This window comes from Molossus molossus, unplaced genomic scaffold (genome assembly GCF_014108415.1).
Source record: "Molossus molossus isolate mMolMol1 unplaced genomic scaffold, mMolMol1.p scaffold_m16_p_5, whole genome shotgun sequence".
NCBI lineage: Eukaryota > Metazoa > Chordata > Mammalia > Chiroptera > Molossidae > Molossus > Molossus molossus.
Genome location: NW_023425388.1, coordinates 10,118,569 through 10,138,616, shown reverse-complemented (window position 1 = coordinate 10,138,616; position 20,048 = coordinate 10,118,569). Strand labels below are relative to the sequence as shown.

Sequence of the window (20,048 nt, the reverse complement as noted above, 5' to 3'; positions counted from 1 at the left end):
CTTACTGTGAATGTCTGTCTACCACTGGCCATCCATGGACACACGAGCTTCAGTGGAGGACAGCCTTGCGTTGAGAGAACTAACACAGGGAATCACAACAGGCCGAGCTGGTCAAGTTGTGGGTTCTGGCCTGAAGACATGCTCGAGGGACATCGCAGCCACGGTTGTCTTTGGATGGGAGTTTCGGCCACTTCTCTGGTCCTGTTGTTCTGCTCTGCCTTTCTCTACAACCTCAGACTAATGCTAGAGCTCAGACTAATGAGGGTTCTGGGTGGACGGGAATCGTGTTGTGCAATGCAAGGCTGATGTGGTCTCTGTGCCCCCCGCCCATCTTCCTAGCAGAATGTTCAGGTGGAGGGCCCGGAGAGCCAGGGGAGAGCCAGAGGCCAGCTCGACCGTCCACAAGGGGACAGGAGTCTGAGCACAGTCACTCCCTGAATAACAGCAGGACCTGTACTCCGGGTAGTCTTCACACGGGAGTCATGGCTCCCTCCTCAAACTGGGAAATGTCATTCAAAGAACAATGTGCTTTTTCAACAGATGGGTACACTGGCAGACAGAAGGGGGGCTGCTAGGTAAACTGACAGAGAGAGGTGAGTCTGTAACATGAAATGTGTCCAAAGCAACAGAAGTTTGCTGTTTGGGTTGATTTCCCATTCGTAAAGTATAACCACCTGTTTCTTCTTTTATTTTTTAAGGAAAAGCTTTTTAAAAACCTATTAAAAAACATCAAAATGATCCCTGGGCATTAGGCAACTGTTAAAATGTTTTGATGGATTTAGAATAAATAAGTTATAAACATATGGAGTACATTAAAAAAAATTAAATGTGTGTATTTTTAAATAAAAGGCAATTCCCTAAGAAAATAGAGTTTAGTTTTTTTTTTGGAGGTGGGAGGGGTGTTAAATTATTAAACAAACAAATGCTTACATACAAACCAAAATAAGTATGGATAAGGCATGGAAGTCCCAAGGGCTGCTCTGATCAGTCAGCACAGGGCAAGGCGGAGATCTGAGGCTGTCCTTTGAGAGCTAAGCTGGTTAATTCACTACCTGACATGTGAAATGTCACCCTCAGGGGTCATTGAGGAAGAGCATATCTTCCAAGACAGAGCAGCACAACCCAGGCCTAGAGGTCCGATCAAGGCTGTCTCGATGTTAAAGGAGCCTTAACTGATACTGTTTCTAGAGAGAATGTGGGGACGAGCCTATGCAAGCCGGCCTCCTGAAGTCTGGATCTGTGAAACTCAAAGGGCCAGTCTTCCTTTGTGTCACTGGCATTCATTAGGAAACAGGGCACCCTGATTATCAACAGGAAGGTGTCAGTTTACCCAAGAGACATGATCTGTAGAGATGACTATCGCAGCCTGATAACGCGCATTCATTCACTTCACTTGACCAGACTCTTTGAACAGACTTTTGATTGGAACCTGGCTCCTTCAGTAGATTGTCCTCCTGGTAGTGATGTTGCCTGAGTTGGTTTTCTGGTTTGCACATCAGTCTGCTGTGAGTTTAGTTAATGTGAGTTTGGCTCCCTGAGCTCAACCATCTCTACAGTCCCTAACAAAACCCTGTTGCTGCTCTTAGGGCCTGTGGGCCAGACCCTGGAACATGGTGATGACTCCAATCACCACTCACCAGGACAACATCACCACCCAACTGTGCACCACAGTCATTTCCTAATATCATAATAACCAGGAGTGATGGTGATGCTTGTTACTTATTCCTGGTTTATCATGTACCAAGCACTTTACATGAATCCTTCCAGTAAATCCTCACAGTGACTCTATGAGACAGGTATTATTATCAGTCTCAGTCTACAGATGAGAAAACCGATACTAAATCAGGTTAATTTTCCAGAAATCCCAGTGCTGGTAGTTGGTGGGGAAGCTTGGACTGGGCCAGCCAGGGCAGTGCAGAGTAGATGGGGCCAACCATGCAATGACCCGACCTCCTAAACTGGCTCACGAAACACACGGGCCCTATACAGCGAGGACAGCACTGTTAGGGTTGCAGACTTATGTGGCCTGGAGTCATTTCTCTAACCTCCACATCTATGTTTTTATTTATGCATTCAAGAACCTTTATGAAGAACCCACTACACAGGAACTAGAGACAGAAATACAAGCAAACTATCCACTTTCCCACTCTCCTGTTCTTGCCGCAAACCCCCAGCTCCTGCTCCCCATCCTCACTCCCAGCTGAAGACTCAGCTTCCTCTTTCACTGATAAAGCTGATGTCCTGATAAGGAAACGCCCACAGGTCTCCTGATGACATCTGCCTGTGTTTATTTATTTATTTATTTATTTATTTATTTATTTATTTATTTATTGTGTTTAATCACAGTTTACATTCAATGTTATTCTGTATTAGTTTCAGGTCACCTGCCCATGTCTTTGCCTGTCTCCTCTGCCCGGGTCCTGTCAGTAGCCATGATCCTCCCAGGTCCTCATCCCAGGCAGCCCGTCCTCACATTGCATCTTAGATCCTCCCCTTTGCCTTCCAATGGACATCAGGGCTCAGCATTTCTTAGCAGTTTTCGCTCCTTCCCATCCACTGTCATTGCTTCATCCTAAAAAGAAAATCTTTTCTCGTCCTTGTCCGCTTGTTAGCTCCTACCTTCATTTCTCACCGACTTGATGGCAGAGCTGCTTAGAAGACTCACCCCTGCAAGCTTGCCTCTGGGGTGTCCTTGCCTCCATCTCTCAAACTCAAGCTAACCAGGGGTGCCCTCTCCCCGCCTGTGAGCTGCTCCTGACACGCCCAGTGGGTCGCCGCTGGCAAAGGAGTCCTGTCCTTGCTGACCCGTCTGCGGCAGGTGACACACTTGATCGGTCCCTCTTCCTGAGGCCTTGTCTTTACTTGGCTTCTCATTGTTGTGCTCCTTCCTTCCTTCCTTCCTTCCTTCCTTCCTTCCTTCCTTCCTTCCTTCCTTCCTTCCTTCCTTCCTTCCTTCCTTCCTTCTTTCCTTCCTTCCTCTTCCTTATTATCTGCAAAGCCCCAGGGCTCAGCCACACTCCTGTTCTCTTTTCCATTCTCACTTTGGTTTAAATACCCAATTATGTGCGGGTGGTGGCTAAATTTATGACTTATATCTCCAGCCCAGACCTCCCTTGACCTCCGGACTCATGTATCAGACAGCCGTAGCCTCCACTCCCACCACCTCTCTCCTGGTCCAACCTCTGTCTCTACGACAGCCTCCTGACCATCCTCTCTGCGTCTGTCCTTGTCCCTGAAAATCTGTTCTCAACACTGCAGCCATGGTGGTCCTTTCAAAACATGTTGCGTCTTGGCAATCCTCTGACCCAAACCCTCCTTCTGTTCTCAAGAATGCCAAAGTCACACTGGGGCCCAGCAGTGCCCTTCCCATGATCCCCAAGGTCCCAGACAGCAGTGACCCACTGGTGAGAGATGCCTGCTTCTCCCATCGCCTCTGCCCAGCCCCGGCCCAAGGGGCCTGTTCCGTCTCCACTGCTGATTCTCCAAAGTGAATCACAACTCCTTCCAATGAATGAACAGGCATTCCTTTTGCAAAGAGAAAAATAACTTAAAAGCAGAAGCCTGCCTTCCAAGGGTTGGACTACAGCCTGCCTCATTCATTCTGTCTCCCCAAGCTCCGCTCTAGGTGGGGGGTCTCCACCTTTCTGATGAATTCCGAATGTGAAGCCCCCACCCCATCCTGCTTTGTCTTCTCCCTCCAGCCCAGTGCTTTTGTCTCCACCCGACTGGAGAGCCAGATGGGGGCGGGGTGGAGTAGTGGCCCCACCTTCTGCTCTGGCTTCCTTGGGGTAATTGCTGGTGGCTGCTTGCTCCTGAGGTTCGGGCCAGATGCACGGTTTTGCTTTTCCTTCTGACCAGCCTCATTCGTCAATGCTCATCTGCAAATCTAGGCTGAGTAACGTTCTCTTTGAATCAGGCTCAAAGGTTGAAGGGTAGCCTTGGCCTTTTCACTGCCGACAGCTCAGGGCCAGAGCCTGCGGCAGCTCGCGCCTCATCTTCCCCAAAACGGGGCTCCCCACGTTCGCTCACAGGCGCTTCTGTGCAAGGAGGGCCTCTCAGCCCCTAGGTTATTCTTTTATTATTGAATGATCCAGAGCCCTCATGGTGCTGCTGGCTGGCTATACAGTTAAAAGTTAATGAGGAAAGGGCCATAAGTTCTGACTGTGCTGAGCTTGGCAATGCGTGTGAACTAACATTTGTTAGGCTCGGGACTGGCTACCTAAGTTTCGGGCCCCACTGTAAGATAGAAACGCAGGGCTCCTTGCTCAAAGGGTTTTGAGAATCTCTAGATGATGCCAGCAGAGTGTTAGACCAAGTGTGGGGCCCCCCTGAGCTCAGGGCCTGGCACAAATGCACGGGACGGGCCAGCACTGGGCACCAACCACATGAAGCTCTGAGGTACATGTTTTACACATACGGTCCCACTTCATTCTCTCCAAACCTTTTGAGATAGAAATTCTTCTTATTTCCATTTTACAGATGAGCAAACTGTGGTGTTCTGAGGTTACATCACTTGCCCAAAGTCACCCAACTAATAACTGAGAGTCAGGATTCAACAATCCTCAGAGACATCTATCTGTAAATATATGAAATCTCAACACCCCAGTCATGGTTTTACATCCCTGTGGGTTGATAACGGAACAAACACACACTATGAAATGTACTCGGGTAGACCTATGTGAACACAATCTGGATAACCCAGCCGTGAACCAGGTAAGTTGACCAAATCCAAGTTCAGAGCAGCATTTTGGATAATTTAATTCCCGAAATCACATATTTTGGAAAGACCAAACAAGAGCCCAAACATATTGTTAACATTGTAATTAGCCAGTTATTAATATTAATGATAAGAAGAAAGCAAAGGGAGGCCAGACATTGTATGCATGGTCACCTGGGCAGCTTCACCAGGAAGCTGCAGATTCACGCTCCCCAGGGGACCACCAGTCCATTCCCTGCAGATCACTGGGGGAAGGGGTCCAACAAAGGGGAGATGGACGCATGTACAGTGAAGTTGGGATGACACAAGGAAGGTGCTTGCCTGTCAGTCTAACCTGGGAAAAAGATAACTGGCTAGGGGGTGAAGTCATTGCAAACATGCAAAATCTTGAAAGGTTAATTGGTTATAACCCCCAGACAAAGAGCTCTCTCTCTCTTGCTTTTGTTTGCTGTTGCCTTCTCCTGTTCAATGAGCTCACTTGGCCTGTGCTCACCTGCCACGTGGCCTTAAGCAGCCACAAGGCCCATGGCCATGCAGAGACCCCCCCCCCCCCCCCACTGCAATGGACTGCAGCTGGGAACACGAGCTAAGCCAGCCACATGCTGGACTGGACTGTGCTTTAATATGGAATGAAGACTCTGGGCAGTGGCCGTAATTCTTGCCCCACTGAAGCCACAGCTGGACGTTTCCCATGGTGGGACAGAGGGAAATGGGACATTGGAAACCCAGGGGTTTAATTCCACAGAAATGAAGATCACTCATCCTCCCATGTGAGTCTCAGGAAGTTCCTTCCTTGCGACATCGCAAGAACTCCACTTCCACTGGTAACGAGGGGACACAGAGGGCATCCCGTCCCACTGACCCCAATACCAGACCTGACGCACCCTCACCTCAACTACCCAACTAGTTATTAAATGCAAGTGCTCAAAGCTCGACCCCTCTGTAAATTCACTAGCTTCACTGTGTTTATCTTGTGTGGTCCAGGTCCTTACAACAAAAGTGCTAGACCATGCGGCAGCTGCTCCACAGGGGCAGGATCACAGAAAAGGCAAACAGACCCAAGCTGGTTGGAAAACCAACAACCCCCGAGCCAATTCTGATGACTAAGCCATGAGCCCCCTTGCTCACCTCTCCTGCCCAGGCCTCTCCTGACAACTCGGAAAGTCTAAGCCGGACTACCCTTGCTTTCTGCCCCCGGCGTGCCCTGCGATTCTCACATCAGTCGGCGGAGGGGAGAGCTGAGCACATGCTGTGATTTTATCTAACGGCATCGGAGCTGCTCTCTGCTGGATGAGAAACATCGCTGGTCTGTGAGCTGCCTCTTCCCCCAAAGTATAAAAGCCAATGAACGATTTGTTTTCCAAATGAAAGGAAAGAGCTGGGATATGTGGTTCGCTTATCACAGCCAAGGTGGAGTGAGTGACATTAATTTCCGATCAGTCTCCCAGGCCCTTGCAACCGAAACCTACAGGTGAGCTGGCTTTTCTGACAGAGGTGAAACAGAAATGTTCCTAGAGCCCGCGTGCTTCTCCCCACCCCCGCCGGGCTGGCCAGAGGTGTGCTCCGAGGCTGCTTCCTGCCTCACTGTCCTGCCCCGGAAGCCTTATTTCCCACGACAGTGGATTTGCACACTTCGTTGTTTATAGTGTGACCGTAACAGAACTCCAGGCTGCAGAGCCGAAGCAGTGTGCATCGTCTACCTCGTTCTCTGGGGCACGGCAGCAGTCCATGCACCGAGTTTGACATTTTGCAAGAGAAAACAAAAGTTGGAGAAGAGAACGTGAAAGAGAAGGAAAGGGATCATGAAATTTCCTTAAAGAAAGTGTTGAAGTAAAAACATGTCCTCAAAGGAGTGGATGGTGACATGGTTTCCTCCAGGGGCTGAGCTCTTTCTGAGATTTCCTGGCCCCTGCCCATTTGCACCAACAGAGCAGTGAGCGTTCAGCTCTCAATAGCCGAGGCTCGAGGGAGAAAACTCAGCAAAGGGCTAGCTTCAAACTCGCCTGGAGCTGTAACGTCACATCCATTATGACCATTGTTGCATCTATGTTTTTATTTCTTTTAAAGAATTAAACCTTCTTTAGAATGGAACAGATCTAGTATTTCTTAGAGATCTGTTTCGATTCTACCTTTTTCTTCAACTGTGACTTGGAATGCCTTAGCAAAGAGCTCTGTGGGATTGCAGTGGTTTACTGAGCATCATTCTGAGCAAGGCAAGTGGCAGAGCAGGTTCAATCCACACCTCTCCAGACATATCTTCCGGGAGCTTGCTGGTCGACCAGCGTTCCCTTTCTCAAGCAAATCTCAGCCCGGCAAGAAGCCAGGACTGGTGAGGATGATGGCAGGTGTCCCTGCGAGAATGTTGCCAGAGCCTGTGCCTAGCACCAGAAACCAGGGAACTCGTTTGCTCCAATCATGCTTTTTGTTTGTTTGTAGTTTTGTGTAGTTGAAATCCTATCGGGACTCAGTATATTTAATAGACTGTGCCTACCACTGAATCACAAAAGAAAAAGAAAAGGTGGGGCAGGATGGGGGGATGGGGTAGAGAAGAAAAGGAGGGTGGTAATAGCGTGCTGGGAGGAGGTTTGGGGAGGATGAAGGACCAGCATTGACCCCCTGGAAGGCTATTTTCTTTCTCACACGCCCCTTCTGAAAATGTAGCTCTTCCATGATGCTCCCTGATACCCTCACTGTGTCCACTTGCCCCTAGGATTAGAATTGGTTGTGTGTATGCCTGAATCCAGTGCCAGACTGAACTTTTTGAGGGCTAGCACTGTGTATTCATCGTGTTTTATGCTCATGTTGCTCTTCAGTAAGGTTTGTAGAGGAATGATTGAGAAAGACAAAAGGAATCCAATCTTCAACAGCAAGTCCATCAACAAACAATTACGTCCTGCTAGGGGCCAAGGGCTGGTACTCAGCTGAGTACTGAGGGATGGGACATGAGCAAGAACAAGAACAAGACACTGTCCCTTCCCTCAAATTGATCACAGTCTAGAAAGTGCCCTGGAGGTAATGACCAGCTGCATAGAAAATTTGCACAAGTCAGGGGGTTGGCCCAGCTGACTCTGAGGGCAGCAGAACATGGGTGTCCTCTGCAGGAAGCTGGGACGGCGAGGGCCCTATGTTCTCAATGGCTTCCTAGAGGTGCTCTGCTTAACACTAAGCTCTGCAGCATGTGGCTGCCCTGAGCCGGAATAAGGCAGCTCGATGGGCAGCAGTGAGTGGTCAGCTACCACAGACACCCGCTGCTCCGGAAGGCCCGTCACCCACAGTGACAACTCCCTTTTTTCTTGCTGACATTTGGGCTCTGTTTGCTTTCTAGCATTTCAGACAAAGTGAAATCATAGAATTTGAAACAAATAACTAGCTGTAGAGGGGGGGGGAAATCAATGCTTGACTTGCAAAGACGTGTGTTTGTGAGTGTGAGTGTGTGTGTGTGTGTGTGTGTGCATGTGCGTGCTGGGTTGGGAGGAGAGACGGGCAGTAACACCAGTTGGAAAAGACCATGTTCAAGAAGAAGCAGAGCTTCTGCACGTTGGATTGGGAGGTGGCCTGGTATTCTTTGTAGAGCTCAAAGTGACAGCAGAAGAACCTTTTGACAGGTCTTTAGGCTTCTTGGGATCCTGAAACTTACACCTTATTTCTTATTTCAAAGCGACAAAATATAGGCATTGTCTGGGAAAAAAGAGTCACACCAACCTTTGCCAAACACCTTGTACACCCCCTCCTCTTCTGGGGGAAACAATGACAGTTGGTCCTGGTTCTGGGAAATCCCGGATTCCCATGGACAGGAAGGGCTCTGAGCCAAGGTCACTATCTTCTTCCCAATCGGGTGTGAGGTGGGGAGCGCAGTCCTCTGCAATTCACATCTCCCGACAAAGGGCCCTTTCTGGTAAAATGTCAGGGGTGGGAATGTGGTTCTGACAACTGGGGGCGACGACAGTGAAGGAAGAAGGAGGAAGTATACTGTGGAGCAAGGGTTAACCACATGGTTCAAGGTCCACATGATAGTCATCTCCCCTCACTGTGGAGGATACAGTCTAAGACACCCTGTGGTTGCCAAAAATCCCAGTTAGTACCAAACCCTGTATATACTGTATTCCCCTACATGTACATATCCAATGCTGATGCTTAGCTTAGACATCAGGAACAGTATGAGATGAACAGTAGTAACTAACAATAAAACAGCACGATTATAATTAGCTGTAATAAAAGTTGTGTGACTGCGACCTCTCTCTGTGATAACCCAGACGACGACTAAGGGACTAACGGGCAGGGAGCACGTCCAGCGAGGATGCGCTGGACAGAGGGATGGGCCACATCCTGGGCGGGACCGAGCAGGATGGCATGGGATTCATTACACTGCTCAGAGCCACGCGCAATTTAACACTTGTTTATGTCTGGAGTTTTACATTCCCCATTTTTGGACGGTGGTTGATGGCAGGCAGGTGGAATGCCCCTGCGTTTTCTCAAGTTGGCCAAGCGCCTCATGGACTGCAGGGGATGCACGAGAGGCAAGGCTGCGAGGACCGAGGAGCCCCTGCTCGAGAACGGGTCTGTCGTGGGGCCGTGGCTGTGGCTCTCCCAGGACACGCTCTGTGGCCGACGCTCCGTTGGGCCCACACTGCTGGAGTCTGGCGATAATAAAAACCGACTCTGCCTGAGGGAACTAGAGTTTGCAAGCTGCCTTCCTGCAGGGAATGTTCCAGGCCGCAGAGAAAACTTAGTCCCCTTATTCCGTAATCATGGCCTCTGATGCACGTGCTTGTGGGGTCTACGGGCACTGTGTGTGCACGGGCGTGCTGTGTGTGTTTCATGTGCACGTGTGTATCACTTCTGTGTATTCGTGCACACGCATGTGTGACCGAGGCACGGTGTGCGTGTCTGTGTCTGTGTGTGCACGCTTCGCGCCCGCCCGCCTCTGCGCCGGCTGCTGCAGTTCCCTGCGGCTCTCCCTGGTCCCCTGGACGCTGGTCCCCTGGACGCTGGTCCCCTGGACACTGGTCCCCTGGACGCTGGTCCCCTGGACACTGGTCCGGAGCGTCTCATCCTCAGAGAAACCGCTTCCGGTGCCTCTCAGCTCCCACGGCCCCGATACCCTCTGCCACGGTCTGGGAGCATTCTCCCAGGACAGACTGGGGTGAAGGAGGGGTCCTCAGAACATTCTAGAGGCTCTTCTAACAGACCTGCTGGCCTCAGACCTCCAAAAATGGAAAGAAAAAGTGATGAAAAAAGATCCTCCCCTTTTGTTATCAGAACGCCAGGGTAACCTGACTCTGCACCCGAGACCGGGTCATGTTTTTAATGGTGACCAGGTATGTGGCTTCTCACTGTCTTACTGCGACCCCTGTGGTCCGCAGTCCTGTCTGGTGACATCAAGCACCCGTGTACAGTCCCCAGAGGCCCCTCTGCTGCTGACCAGTGGCCTTTCCCTGAGAGCGAGCCCAGACGCCCACAATAACTGGGTCCGGGCAGAGCGCCTGGATCTTCGCCAGCTCCTCAGAGAATCTCATGTAATTAGAGCTAACCTGTCCCATTTCAAATTCAAAGGTAACATGATTAATATTCTCTAAAAATAGTCAGCGAAAGCCACTTAACGAGGCATCACGCCGCGGGGTTACTTTTAAATAGAACCTCTGGTTGGGTGTGCGGACGAGCCCACCGGAGGGAGCTGGGCTGGGCCTCCCGGCAGGGAAGCTGCGGCCGCCGGGCCATCTCTGTGCTGCGCTCCGCCTCACGAAGTCCAGCTCACCCCGACATCCAGCCGTTTCTGGAACCTCCGGCCACGTGTCCTGCAGGCTGGAATCGTGACTCTCCGCTGCCTCACCCCCAGCCCCTAGCACCGTGCTGGGGTCTGTTGATTTAACGAGTTCGAATTCACTCATGGTGGCCCCTGCCTGAATCAACTTTGGGTTTCTAGTCTTTTCTAAAGTTTACTCTCCCTCTGTCCAGTGTGACCACCACTCTCGTCCCCAAACCAGTTCCTTCTGTCCCACCCTCTTGAGGACCTCACATCACTGAGCTTGCTGGAGTGCTCAGAAGCAGTCTCCTCGTAACCAAGGAGTTTCTGTCCCCGCTGCCGAGACCCTTGGGGAGGTTTGTGTGTGGAAGTCTCCAAAGAGAGAACTGGCCTGTAGCTTTGTGGGACGGGAGGGCGGTGGTGGTGGTGGTGGGGTTTGTACTGTCTTATCATCTGCCTTACCCCAGAGTCCGCACAGGGTCCTGTGTCTGCCAAGATACTCTCCTCACTCTTATCCATCAATCATAATGTGGCTTCTTGCAAAACTAATCCCCATTCAAGTTTTATTATAATTTTCAGTGGTTGCTGTCATCATTCATTCAACAAATCTTTATTAAGTGCCCACTCTACACCAGCCACTGTTCCAGGTCCTGGGAACACAGTCACGGACGGGATTAAGTTCTTATCCTTTTGGACTTTACATTTTGGTGGGAGATAAAAACTGGAACTGAAAGCTTCATATTATAGATGTAAACTTCAGGAAATGGCATGTGCTACAAATTAAAAGAAGGTAAGAAGATTGAGAGTGATGGGATGGTGGCTATTTTAGGATGACATCACCTCTCTGATGAAATGACATTTGAGAAGATATAGGATGCACATTTCCTGCGGGGGAGGGGAGTGATGCAGACAGAGAGAATAGTAAGTGCAAAGGTCCTGAGGTCACAAGGAGCTTGACTTCAAACACTTCACCATGAAAAATGCCTTGATGACTTGGATACAGCTTCTCTTTCCTTTCCTCCTGAAAATGTGGAAGGAAAGTCAGGTGAACTGGAAGAAAATAGAGGAGGCAGGGAATGAGGAACGTTACAGTGTTCCACCTGCTTGGCCATCCGTGGCAGCCTCAGTTGGACAGTCGGCGTTCTGATGCTGAGTGGGGCAGCGGCAGTCGGCCAGGCCAGCCAGGCCATGTATTCACCTTCTTGTTGCCATGGCTGCATGTCTGGGGAACTGTGAGGAAATCTGGGGGAGGGTTGGGGTTGGCTCTCCTGGGCTCAGCAGGGTCGATGGGGGAGAGATGGCGAAGGTATTGCAGGCAGCCCTTCTACAGGGTGTGATTTTGGGGTGCTGGTAAACCTTTATGCCCTTAGCCGTGTCCTTGTTCAAGCCACAGGTTGAAGCTCCTTGGCCCAGGGAAGGGCGACAGACAGGAACATGCGAGACAAATGGCAATGTCCTCGGCTCTGCCATCACAACAGGCTCTGCAGGGCTCTGGAATGTGAGAGCCAGAAGGACGATCTTTTACGTCCTCCCAAGTCTGGCTTCAGGTAGCAGACACGAAGTGGGGGGACTCGAAGGAGCACAGAGCTTACGGATTCCAGATCTGGGGAGGAGCAATGACGGGGCAGTTTCTCACCAACGAGGAGGAAGAACCTTCCTCTGGGGGCGGGAGGAAGGTGGAGACTTGACGAGGCGAGCAGAGTGTGGGCCCTCACCCCGCCGTCTTCTTGAAGCCGGGAATGTGGAGGGGGCAGGGGATACATTTGGAGATCGCAATGCAGAGGAGATTTGCGCCCACTTTGCTCAAGTTTGGCCGGGGAACTTGCAAACCCGTTAGAGAGCCAGGCACTAGCCTAGGGCGGCACTGGGGGGTGGAGGGACGGCAGAGACCGTGAGGTTAGGACGCCGCGCCAGGGGTGGGGACCAGGCAGCCGATGACACAGGTCATCACTGCGTCAGCGTCCCCCAGCCCAGGTGTGTCTATACGGGAGAAGGGAGGGGCTGAGTGGGCAGCGGTCCCAACACACATGAAGCCATAAGTCAGGGGGTTGAGTTTCTCTGCTGCTTCCCAGGAAAGGGGGCTTGTGTGGGGTGCAGGTCTGGGCAGGTGGATCCCCTCCGAACGCTGTAAGTTTTGTGATGAAGAGAGTCCTACCTGCAGTTCCTTACATATCATTTCAGCAGGCAGACGAGCCTCCTCCTCACCGTGAGAAACAGGCTCCGCGAGGACGAGCTCTCCGAAGACGCGTGTCGGGGTCCTTGGAGAAGGTGGGTTAGTGTAGAAGCAGGGGCCAGAGCGGGGGGCAGGGCTGTGGAAATGGCGGCTGCACCCCCAGTGTTGCTCTGGGCCAGCTGACCCTGAGAGGAAGCTCTTGCCCTGCAACACAGCACCACGAGCTGGGCGGCGCGAACCACAGACGTGGGTTCCTGCCGCTGCGACCAGAAGCCCACGTCACGGTGCCGGCAGATCCCACGGGGGCGGCAGGGCAGCCTGCTGGGTCTCCCTTAGCGCCTGGTACTGCCGGCAATTCTTGGTGTTCTCTGGATTTTAGACACATCCCTCCAGCCTCTGTCTCCATCCTCACATGGCCTCTTCCCTCCGGTTCATCACAGAGTCTCCCCTCTTCCTACAGGACACCTGTCGTGTTGGGTTAGGGCCGTCCTGATGACCTTATCTGAACTTGATGACATCTGCAAAAACTCTATTCCCGAAGAAGGCCACGCCCAGGTACCTGGTGAGGACTTCTGCGCACCTTGCAGGGGGACACAGTTCGACTCACAACGCTGGGTCAGCCGGCAGGAACCCATTTGTTTTGCTTGCTTCCTGGCCTGGTGCCGGGTTTCGGAAAATCAGACTGTGGGGCTTCACACGTTTCTCTAAAATGTTTTACAGTCTGTTCGCATTTCTAGGGCAAGGGCTTGAGACCTGCGACTCTGTTCAGGAACTCACCAGGGGAGACCCATTTCTTCCAGAGAGCATTTAACCGACAGCATCTGACGCAGAGTTCCAGGCCCCGACCTGGCCAGAAGCGCGGGTCTGGATGTCATGCCCACTCGTGACTGGACTCAGACCTCCCACACACCCTGAAACACACCCTGAGACTTCTGACTTCGGGGGTAGGGAGAGCCATGGAAATGTAATCACGTACAAAGCAGCAGAATGTGGCGGTAGGAAAGAGAGCCTGTGTCGAAAGGTTTCCCCTGCATGTCCCGCAGTCACGGGAAGCACCCCATGGCGGCACAGCTAGGAGAGAACCATTATAATTCTACCCATCGGCCCCCATCCAGGCAAGACAGCAAACAGAGCCAACCCACGGGAAGCTGTAACCTACTGCGTTCCCCCCCAAAGCTTTTCAAAATTGAATATAGCAAGATGGCATGTGGGGGCAACTCTAGAAAAATGTTTCCTGTCAAACATTGTGTATTGAAAGTCTGTTAAATTCTAGAAATTTCTCCCTGAAATGAAACACAAGGAATTCTGAGGGCATACCCTGATCTCCTGAATCTCAGTAAATAATGTTCAATTACCCCAGAGAGGCGAGTTATGGAGGGAACAAGAGGGACAAAGGCACAGGGCAGGGGTGTTCTCCTCTTTGTTCTCAGAGAACGGCTCGTGGGCAGACCTCTCGGCAGCCCATGCTGGGTGGATTAAAAAGTGAACACCTACCTGTTTTACAAAAGCAAGTTACGGGATTTCTCTCTCTCTGCCCACCCTCTACACTGTATCATCTTAGTTGTAGCAAAAATATCTTTATACATTGATCAAAATTTGGCTTCACACCTATCCAGAATTCACACTGGCTGGAAAACCAAGGGTTTTTAACCATTGCTTAGAAAGATGTTCCTAAAAGCTTCAAGATAATAAACTTTAACATGTATTTTAATTTTATGTAAGGAGAGATGGATAGATGGACTACTTGTAGGCTGTTTGGATAAGTGGGACTAATTCCAGGGTTTCTTATACCAGTTATGTGTCCAGGTTGCAACTGTTTTAGCTTCCGGCTCTGTCTCCTGATACACCTTCCTGTATAAATTTTAAAGGTTGAATGCTCCAATACAAAAGTTGATAATTCAAGATAAGTACCTTAGCTCTGTATTTTATCCCTTTTAATTCTTGTTATTGTTGTTGTTGTTGGTCATAATGGTGTTGGTGATAGTGGAGGTGGTGATAATGGTGGTGTTGGTGGTGGTAATGCTAGTGATGGTGATGGTAGTGGTGATGGTGGAAGTGGTGATGGTGGAGGTGGTGATGGTGGAGGTGGTGATGGTGGAGGTGGTGGTGATGGAGGTGGTGGTGGTGGAGGTGGTAGTGGTGATGGTGGAGGTGGTGATGGTGGTGTTGGTGGTGGTAATGCTAGTGATGGTGATGGTGGAGGTAGTGATGGTGATGGTGGTGGTGGTGATGGTGATGGTGCTAGTGATGGTGATGGTGGAAGTGGTGATGGTGGAAGTGGTGGGGGTGATGGTGGTGGTGGTGATGGTGGTGGTGGTGATAATGGTGGTGTTGGTGGTGGTAATGCTAGTGATGGTGATGGTGGAAGTGGTGATGGTGGAGGTGATGATGGTGGAGGTGATGATGGTGGAGGTGGTGGTGGTGATGGTAGTGGTGGTGATAATGGTGGTGTTGGTGGTAATGCTAGTGATGGTGATGGTGGTGGTGATGGTGGAGGTGGTGGGGGTGATGGTGGTGGTGATAATGGTGGTATTGGTGGTGGTAATGATGGTGATGGTGGAGGTAGTGATGGTGATGGTGGTGATAGTGATAGTGATGGGGATGGTGGTGATAGTGATAGTGATGGTGATGGTGGTGGTGATGGTGATGGTGGAAATGGGGGTGTGTGGGTTGAGGGTGTGGGGTAGAGAGGGAATATAGGATGGTAGGGATGGGAATAAAAATCACATGATTTTCAAATAATTTTTGGCAATAAGAAAATACTTTCATGTTGGGAGCTTCAGCGCTTAAGAACTTGAAGGCTCTTTTCCAAAGCAGCCTTGTGATTATTCTTTAAACCAGTGGTTCTCAGCACTGGCTGCCCACTGAAACCATGTGAGAGCTTTTAAAATATACCAGTGCAGAGGCTGCTCCTCGCTGTGATTCTGATTTAATTAGTTTGGGGGTGAGAAGCAGACACGGATGTATTTTACATCTCCCGAGGAGAGGCTAATGTGCAGACAGGGCGCTGAACCACCGCAGGTCAAACAGAACATCCCGATTAAGTGCAGGTAACGGTGAGAGGGAGACTCAGGAGGTGCCACCTCCTCTGAAGGAACAACCTTGTCATCAATCTGGTCAATAATAAAGTCACTCACTTCATTTCTTAATAGTTATTATAAAATATATCAAAAATTAAGGGAGGACACGGACTGCCCGTGTTCTCTCGTCCGGAGTTAGTGGACATCAGTGCTCTGCCGTATGTCTCCTGCACCAGTTTTGAAAATGTAGCTTTTAAAAAACATCCGGTGGGCCCTGGCCGGTTTGGCTCAGCGGTTAGAGCGTTGGCCTGCGGTCCCGAGAGACCCGGGTTCGGTTCCCGCTAAGGGCACGTACCTCGGTTGCAGTTTGTCCCCGGCCCTGGTTGGTCGTGCGGGTGGCAGCCACTCGATGTGTCCCTTTCACATCGATGTTTCTCTCTCTCTTCCTCTCTCCCCCTCCCACTCTACCTGAACAAAAAATAGAAAAATGTCCTCAGGTGAGGATAAAAAAATAAAATAAATAAAAAAATAAAAATAAAAATAAAAAACATCTGGTGGACATAATGAGCAGGGAAGTTTGGAGTGATTTGGGCAAATGTCTTTAGAAGGCATGTTGCTCATTTAGGTCTCCTCTAGGTCATTTTCACTTTAGTATAATCGAGGGAACTGGGTGGAGGCAATGGTAGAAATCAAAGGCTGGGGAAAGTTGAGGAGACAAGTTAGGAAAAGGGGTACAGCATGGACATGAGGCTTGGGATGTCTGAAGCAACCCCTGGTTTGTCTACTGCTCGCAACGCAATGAGGTTGTAATATTTTTATGAAGGAGTTTTGAAGAAGAAACCGCTATTCAGGAAAGGGAGCAAGCCCAGGAATTTTTGCATTCTTTGTCACCAAGCTTATTCCTTTTGGAGCTTTTCATTAAGTTCCTGAGTATTCCTTTTATCTTCGACCTTCTTTTTTGAGAAAAATGTTGACGTGTTTTGTCAGAACAACTCCAGTACACCCCATTTAAATGGCAAATTGTGCCACACGTCACTGGTGGCGGGGTGGGGGTGTTTGCTCAGCTCTGCCAACTGCCCCCCCTCATTTGGAATGGCTGCTTTTTGACCTTTCTGTCCAAGTGCTGCCTTGGTTCTGAATTATATTCCTAGGACAGCAGCCGAAATTTCCTTGGTCCCACCATTTCAAGATGTTTATTTTAAAAACGATTGTAAAAGGTAGAATTTAATTCTCAAATACCTCAATAAACAACCTCTTCCACGTTCCTGTCATTCGCTTTGGCAGAGAGACGCTGTGCACATAACCCAGAGCAGTGTCAAAAATAGCTACAAACAAGCCGAGCTGGGTGCTGCCCTCTGCGCTCCCAGTTCTTTCAGACCCCCGGCATCATGCCCCCTGAAACCGAGAGAGATCTGTTACACTGTGATGCAATCAAACCAGCCACGCTCCTCAGCTCTAGCTTCAGGAAGCCTTATCATTCTGGCTTAACCATTCAAAACAAACGGTACAGGGAATGGTCTGGGAAGTTCTGTTCCAGAAGCTTATTTCTCTCTCCTTCCCTGACGTCTCCGAACTCGTCAAAGGAACAGACATTTGGCAAGTGTCGCGGACGTCACTTCCGGTCTTGAAACACCAGCATCACCAAGGAAAAGTGGAATCCAGCCCCCCGCCCCCCGTCCTATTGATTAGAATTTGCATTTTGATAAAAACCCCAGATGGTTCCTAGGCACAAAGTTTGGGAAATGCTGACTTAGGGAACAAGATCCACGTTGCGCCCTCCGCGCCCACACGCACGCTTCAGGTACAGCCGGGACAATTTGGCTGGCCACTTGTCAGACCACTCTTGGTCCCCGAAGTAAGGTAGTTAGAAAAAAAGCACCGATACAGCCACATTTTCTCCAAATCACTTTTTGTTAACAAAGGAGTGATGATCCCAAGTTCATGTTTTTCAAAGGAACCTAGAGAGGATCACTTCATTTTTAAATTGTGCTCACAGTGTCATATTTACGAATTTCTAACTAAAATTATACATTATATATGAGGAAGAAAAATACACACAACTTCCATGTTATGCCAGGTCAGCTTTTTTTCCTAAAACTCCAATAAGGATTTATGAGGCACCATGGCTCTGTCTTCAAAGGTCTAATGATCACGACCCACCAGGTTCAGCTTCCCCAAAGTGGGAGGGGCCTAGAATTGCCCAGGGTAGAGTGGGGAGCAGGTGGTCTTAGTATCACCCTGTAATAGTCCCTTTGGGGATGTGTGCTCCCGGTGGTGGGGAGCGTTACCAGACCCTTGAACAACCCAGCTTTGGTTCTGCCTGAAGACAGCATCTCTGCTTTAGCAACTCTCCTCCCCAGGTCCCCTCCCCACGACCCAGCATCTCTGCTCCCATCCCCCACCTCCACCACCTTCCACTACTGCTCACCATCCACCCTCTGGAGGTCATTCTTTGGAAGGCATTTGTAGTTAAAAATGCAAAAAGTTCTGCCTTCGTCCCTCCCATCTTGTGAAAGAGATCAACCTTCCCAGCATGTCGACCTTCTGAGTGCTGTGTAAGGGCTGGTGGGGGTGGGGCGTGTGGTCAGGTCCAGAGGGACTGTGAAGTGGAGGCAAAGGCATCAGAGACCACCCCCACTCCCAGCCGGACAGTGGCTCCGGCTTTGAAGGATGGGAAGGCCAGGGCAGCTCCGGGACAGAAACTCACAGTTTCTTAGGAATTCCCGGGATGAAATCACGCTGGAGGCAGGGCTGTCTCTCAAAGGTCTACTAAGTGCCTCGTGGCCTATAGTAACCGCTGATGCTTCTGAGCCCTTGGTGATGCCCCACGACTCACACCCTCATTTCCACTTGTAATAATGAGGCTGGCGTGGGACTGGGGGCTTCTCCCTGGCCCAACAGTGGGTTCACCTGTGCCTCAGTGGGTGGTGCTGGGGCCGCAGGGTGCGAGATGCATCTTCCTGTGGGCCATAAGGTGCGGAGGTGACCTTTCTTGGGCCTCAAGGTGAACCTGGAGGCCCAGCATGGCTGGTTGGAGACCTTGCCCTCCTGAGGTGAGGGCGGCACGTGGGCTTGGAGGCGGACAAGCTTAGCCGAAGGCTTGCAGGCGAACATTCGGGACGTCTCCGGCAGGGGCTGGCATCTGTCGGGAACAGACAAGCTGACAGCCTTCGGAGCGAGTGAACCTGTGAGGACACCATGTTGGCAGCCACATCCCTGCCGAAAACAGGCGAGTGCAGACTGTGCCTGGGGCACGGGCTTTGCCTGGGAAAATGCACGTGCGTTTCAAAAAGGAAAAGAGACTGGTGTCTGCTGCGGGGACTGCTGGGAACTTGTCTCGGAGGCGGGCACGGCGGCCGGCTCTCTCCCAGGGCGGCCAGCGGCAGGGCTGGGCCGGGGCCAGAAGGCATCTGGTTAGTGTGGAGGCCGGGGGATGCCCAGAGGGACCAGCCTGGGCTTCATCTTGCTGAGGGACTGACACAGAGCATCTAAGCCCTGGGACTAATCATTCTGGGAGAACTGGGCTCTCTCCACTCTAGGAGGCTGATTAGGTTCTCCAGGTCTTTTAAAGACAGCTCTAAAAGGAGGCCCACAGTGGCACCTTGCAGACTCCTGCTTAGGGGGTGGACCCCAAGCTGTCACTGTGCTTGGCCCTGTCCAAGGTGCTGCCCAGCGAGGAGGCAGAACAACACCTGTGGGACACTAACTGGATGAGAGCCCAGGTCACCAGGAGAAGTCCTGAGGATGGGGAGAGAGAAGCCCGGGCCAGCGCTGCCTAGGGCGGGAGGAATGACCTGTCACACCATGCCCAGGGTTGGCCCTGAACTGTGTTGGCTCCCCACTCGAACCACCGGCATGCACAGCTCACTTACGTAGGCCCCGTAAGGAGGCCCTGGATGTAGGTCATACGGAAACAGCCTCCTGCATGTGGCTTCAGCAGGGCTGTGCTGGCTAGGGTCCCAGGAAGTGGTGGTTCTAAAAGTAAGCTCTACTGTCCCTCACAACTGCCTATCTGACTGACCTCGCCCTTGCGTCAGCACCACGGTCATTGTCTAGGAGCGAAGTTGTCCGTTCCACCGCCTTGTCTACCATCGTGCACTGGCTCCCACTGAGACGAAACCTAAGGTGCTGGTCCTGCAGCACCGGGTCCAAGGTCGGCCCCTGGCCCCTCCCCACCCCTGTTCCCTGGGCCACACCTCACTGTCACACTGCCCCCTGCTCCCTCAGCCACCAAGCCTCTGTCCTTTCCCAGGGCTACCTAGGATGCCCATGTTTGCCAGGGTGCACCTCTGCTTGTACCCTTGGCTCCATCAGAGGTCTGTGCAGATGTCACGGCGGCACAATGGTCATCTCAGGGACAGCTTCAGCAATGCGGCCACTGTCCTCTGCTCCACT

The 20,048-nt window shown here is 51.1% G+C and overlaps 1 protein-coding gene across 1 annotated transcript in view; it reads right to left on the bottom strand.

Annotated features, from left to right (window-relative positions):
* The window catches only part of KCNJ6 (potassium inwardly rectifying channel subfamily J member 6), a 192,145-nt gene extending 172,400 nt beyond the window's left edge, over positions 1-19,745 (bottom strand). The window contains exons 1-2 of the mRNA XM_036243632.1: positions 19,675-19,745; positions 18,641-18,795 (exon numbers count right to left, since the gene is read on the bottom strand). Coding sequence (XP_036099525.1) covers positions 18,641-18,795; positions 19,675-19,745 — 226 coding nt within the window. The remainder of the gene's footprint in view (positions 1-18,640; positions 18,796-19,674) is intronic.
* Positions 19,746-20,048: the final 303 nt, after the last annotated feature.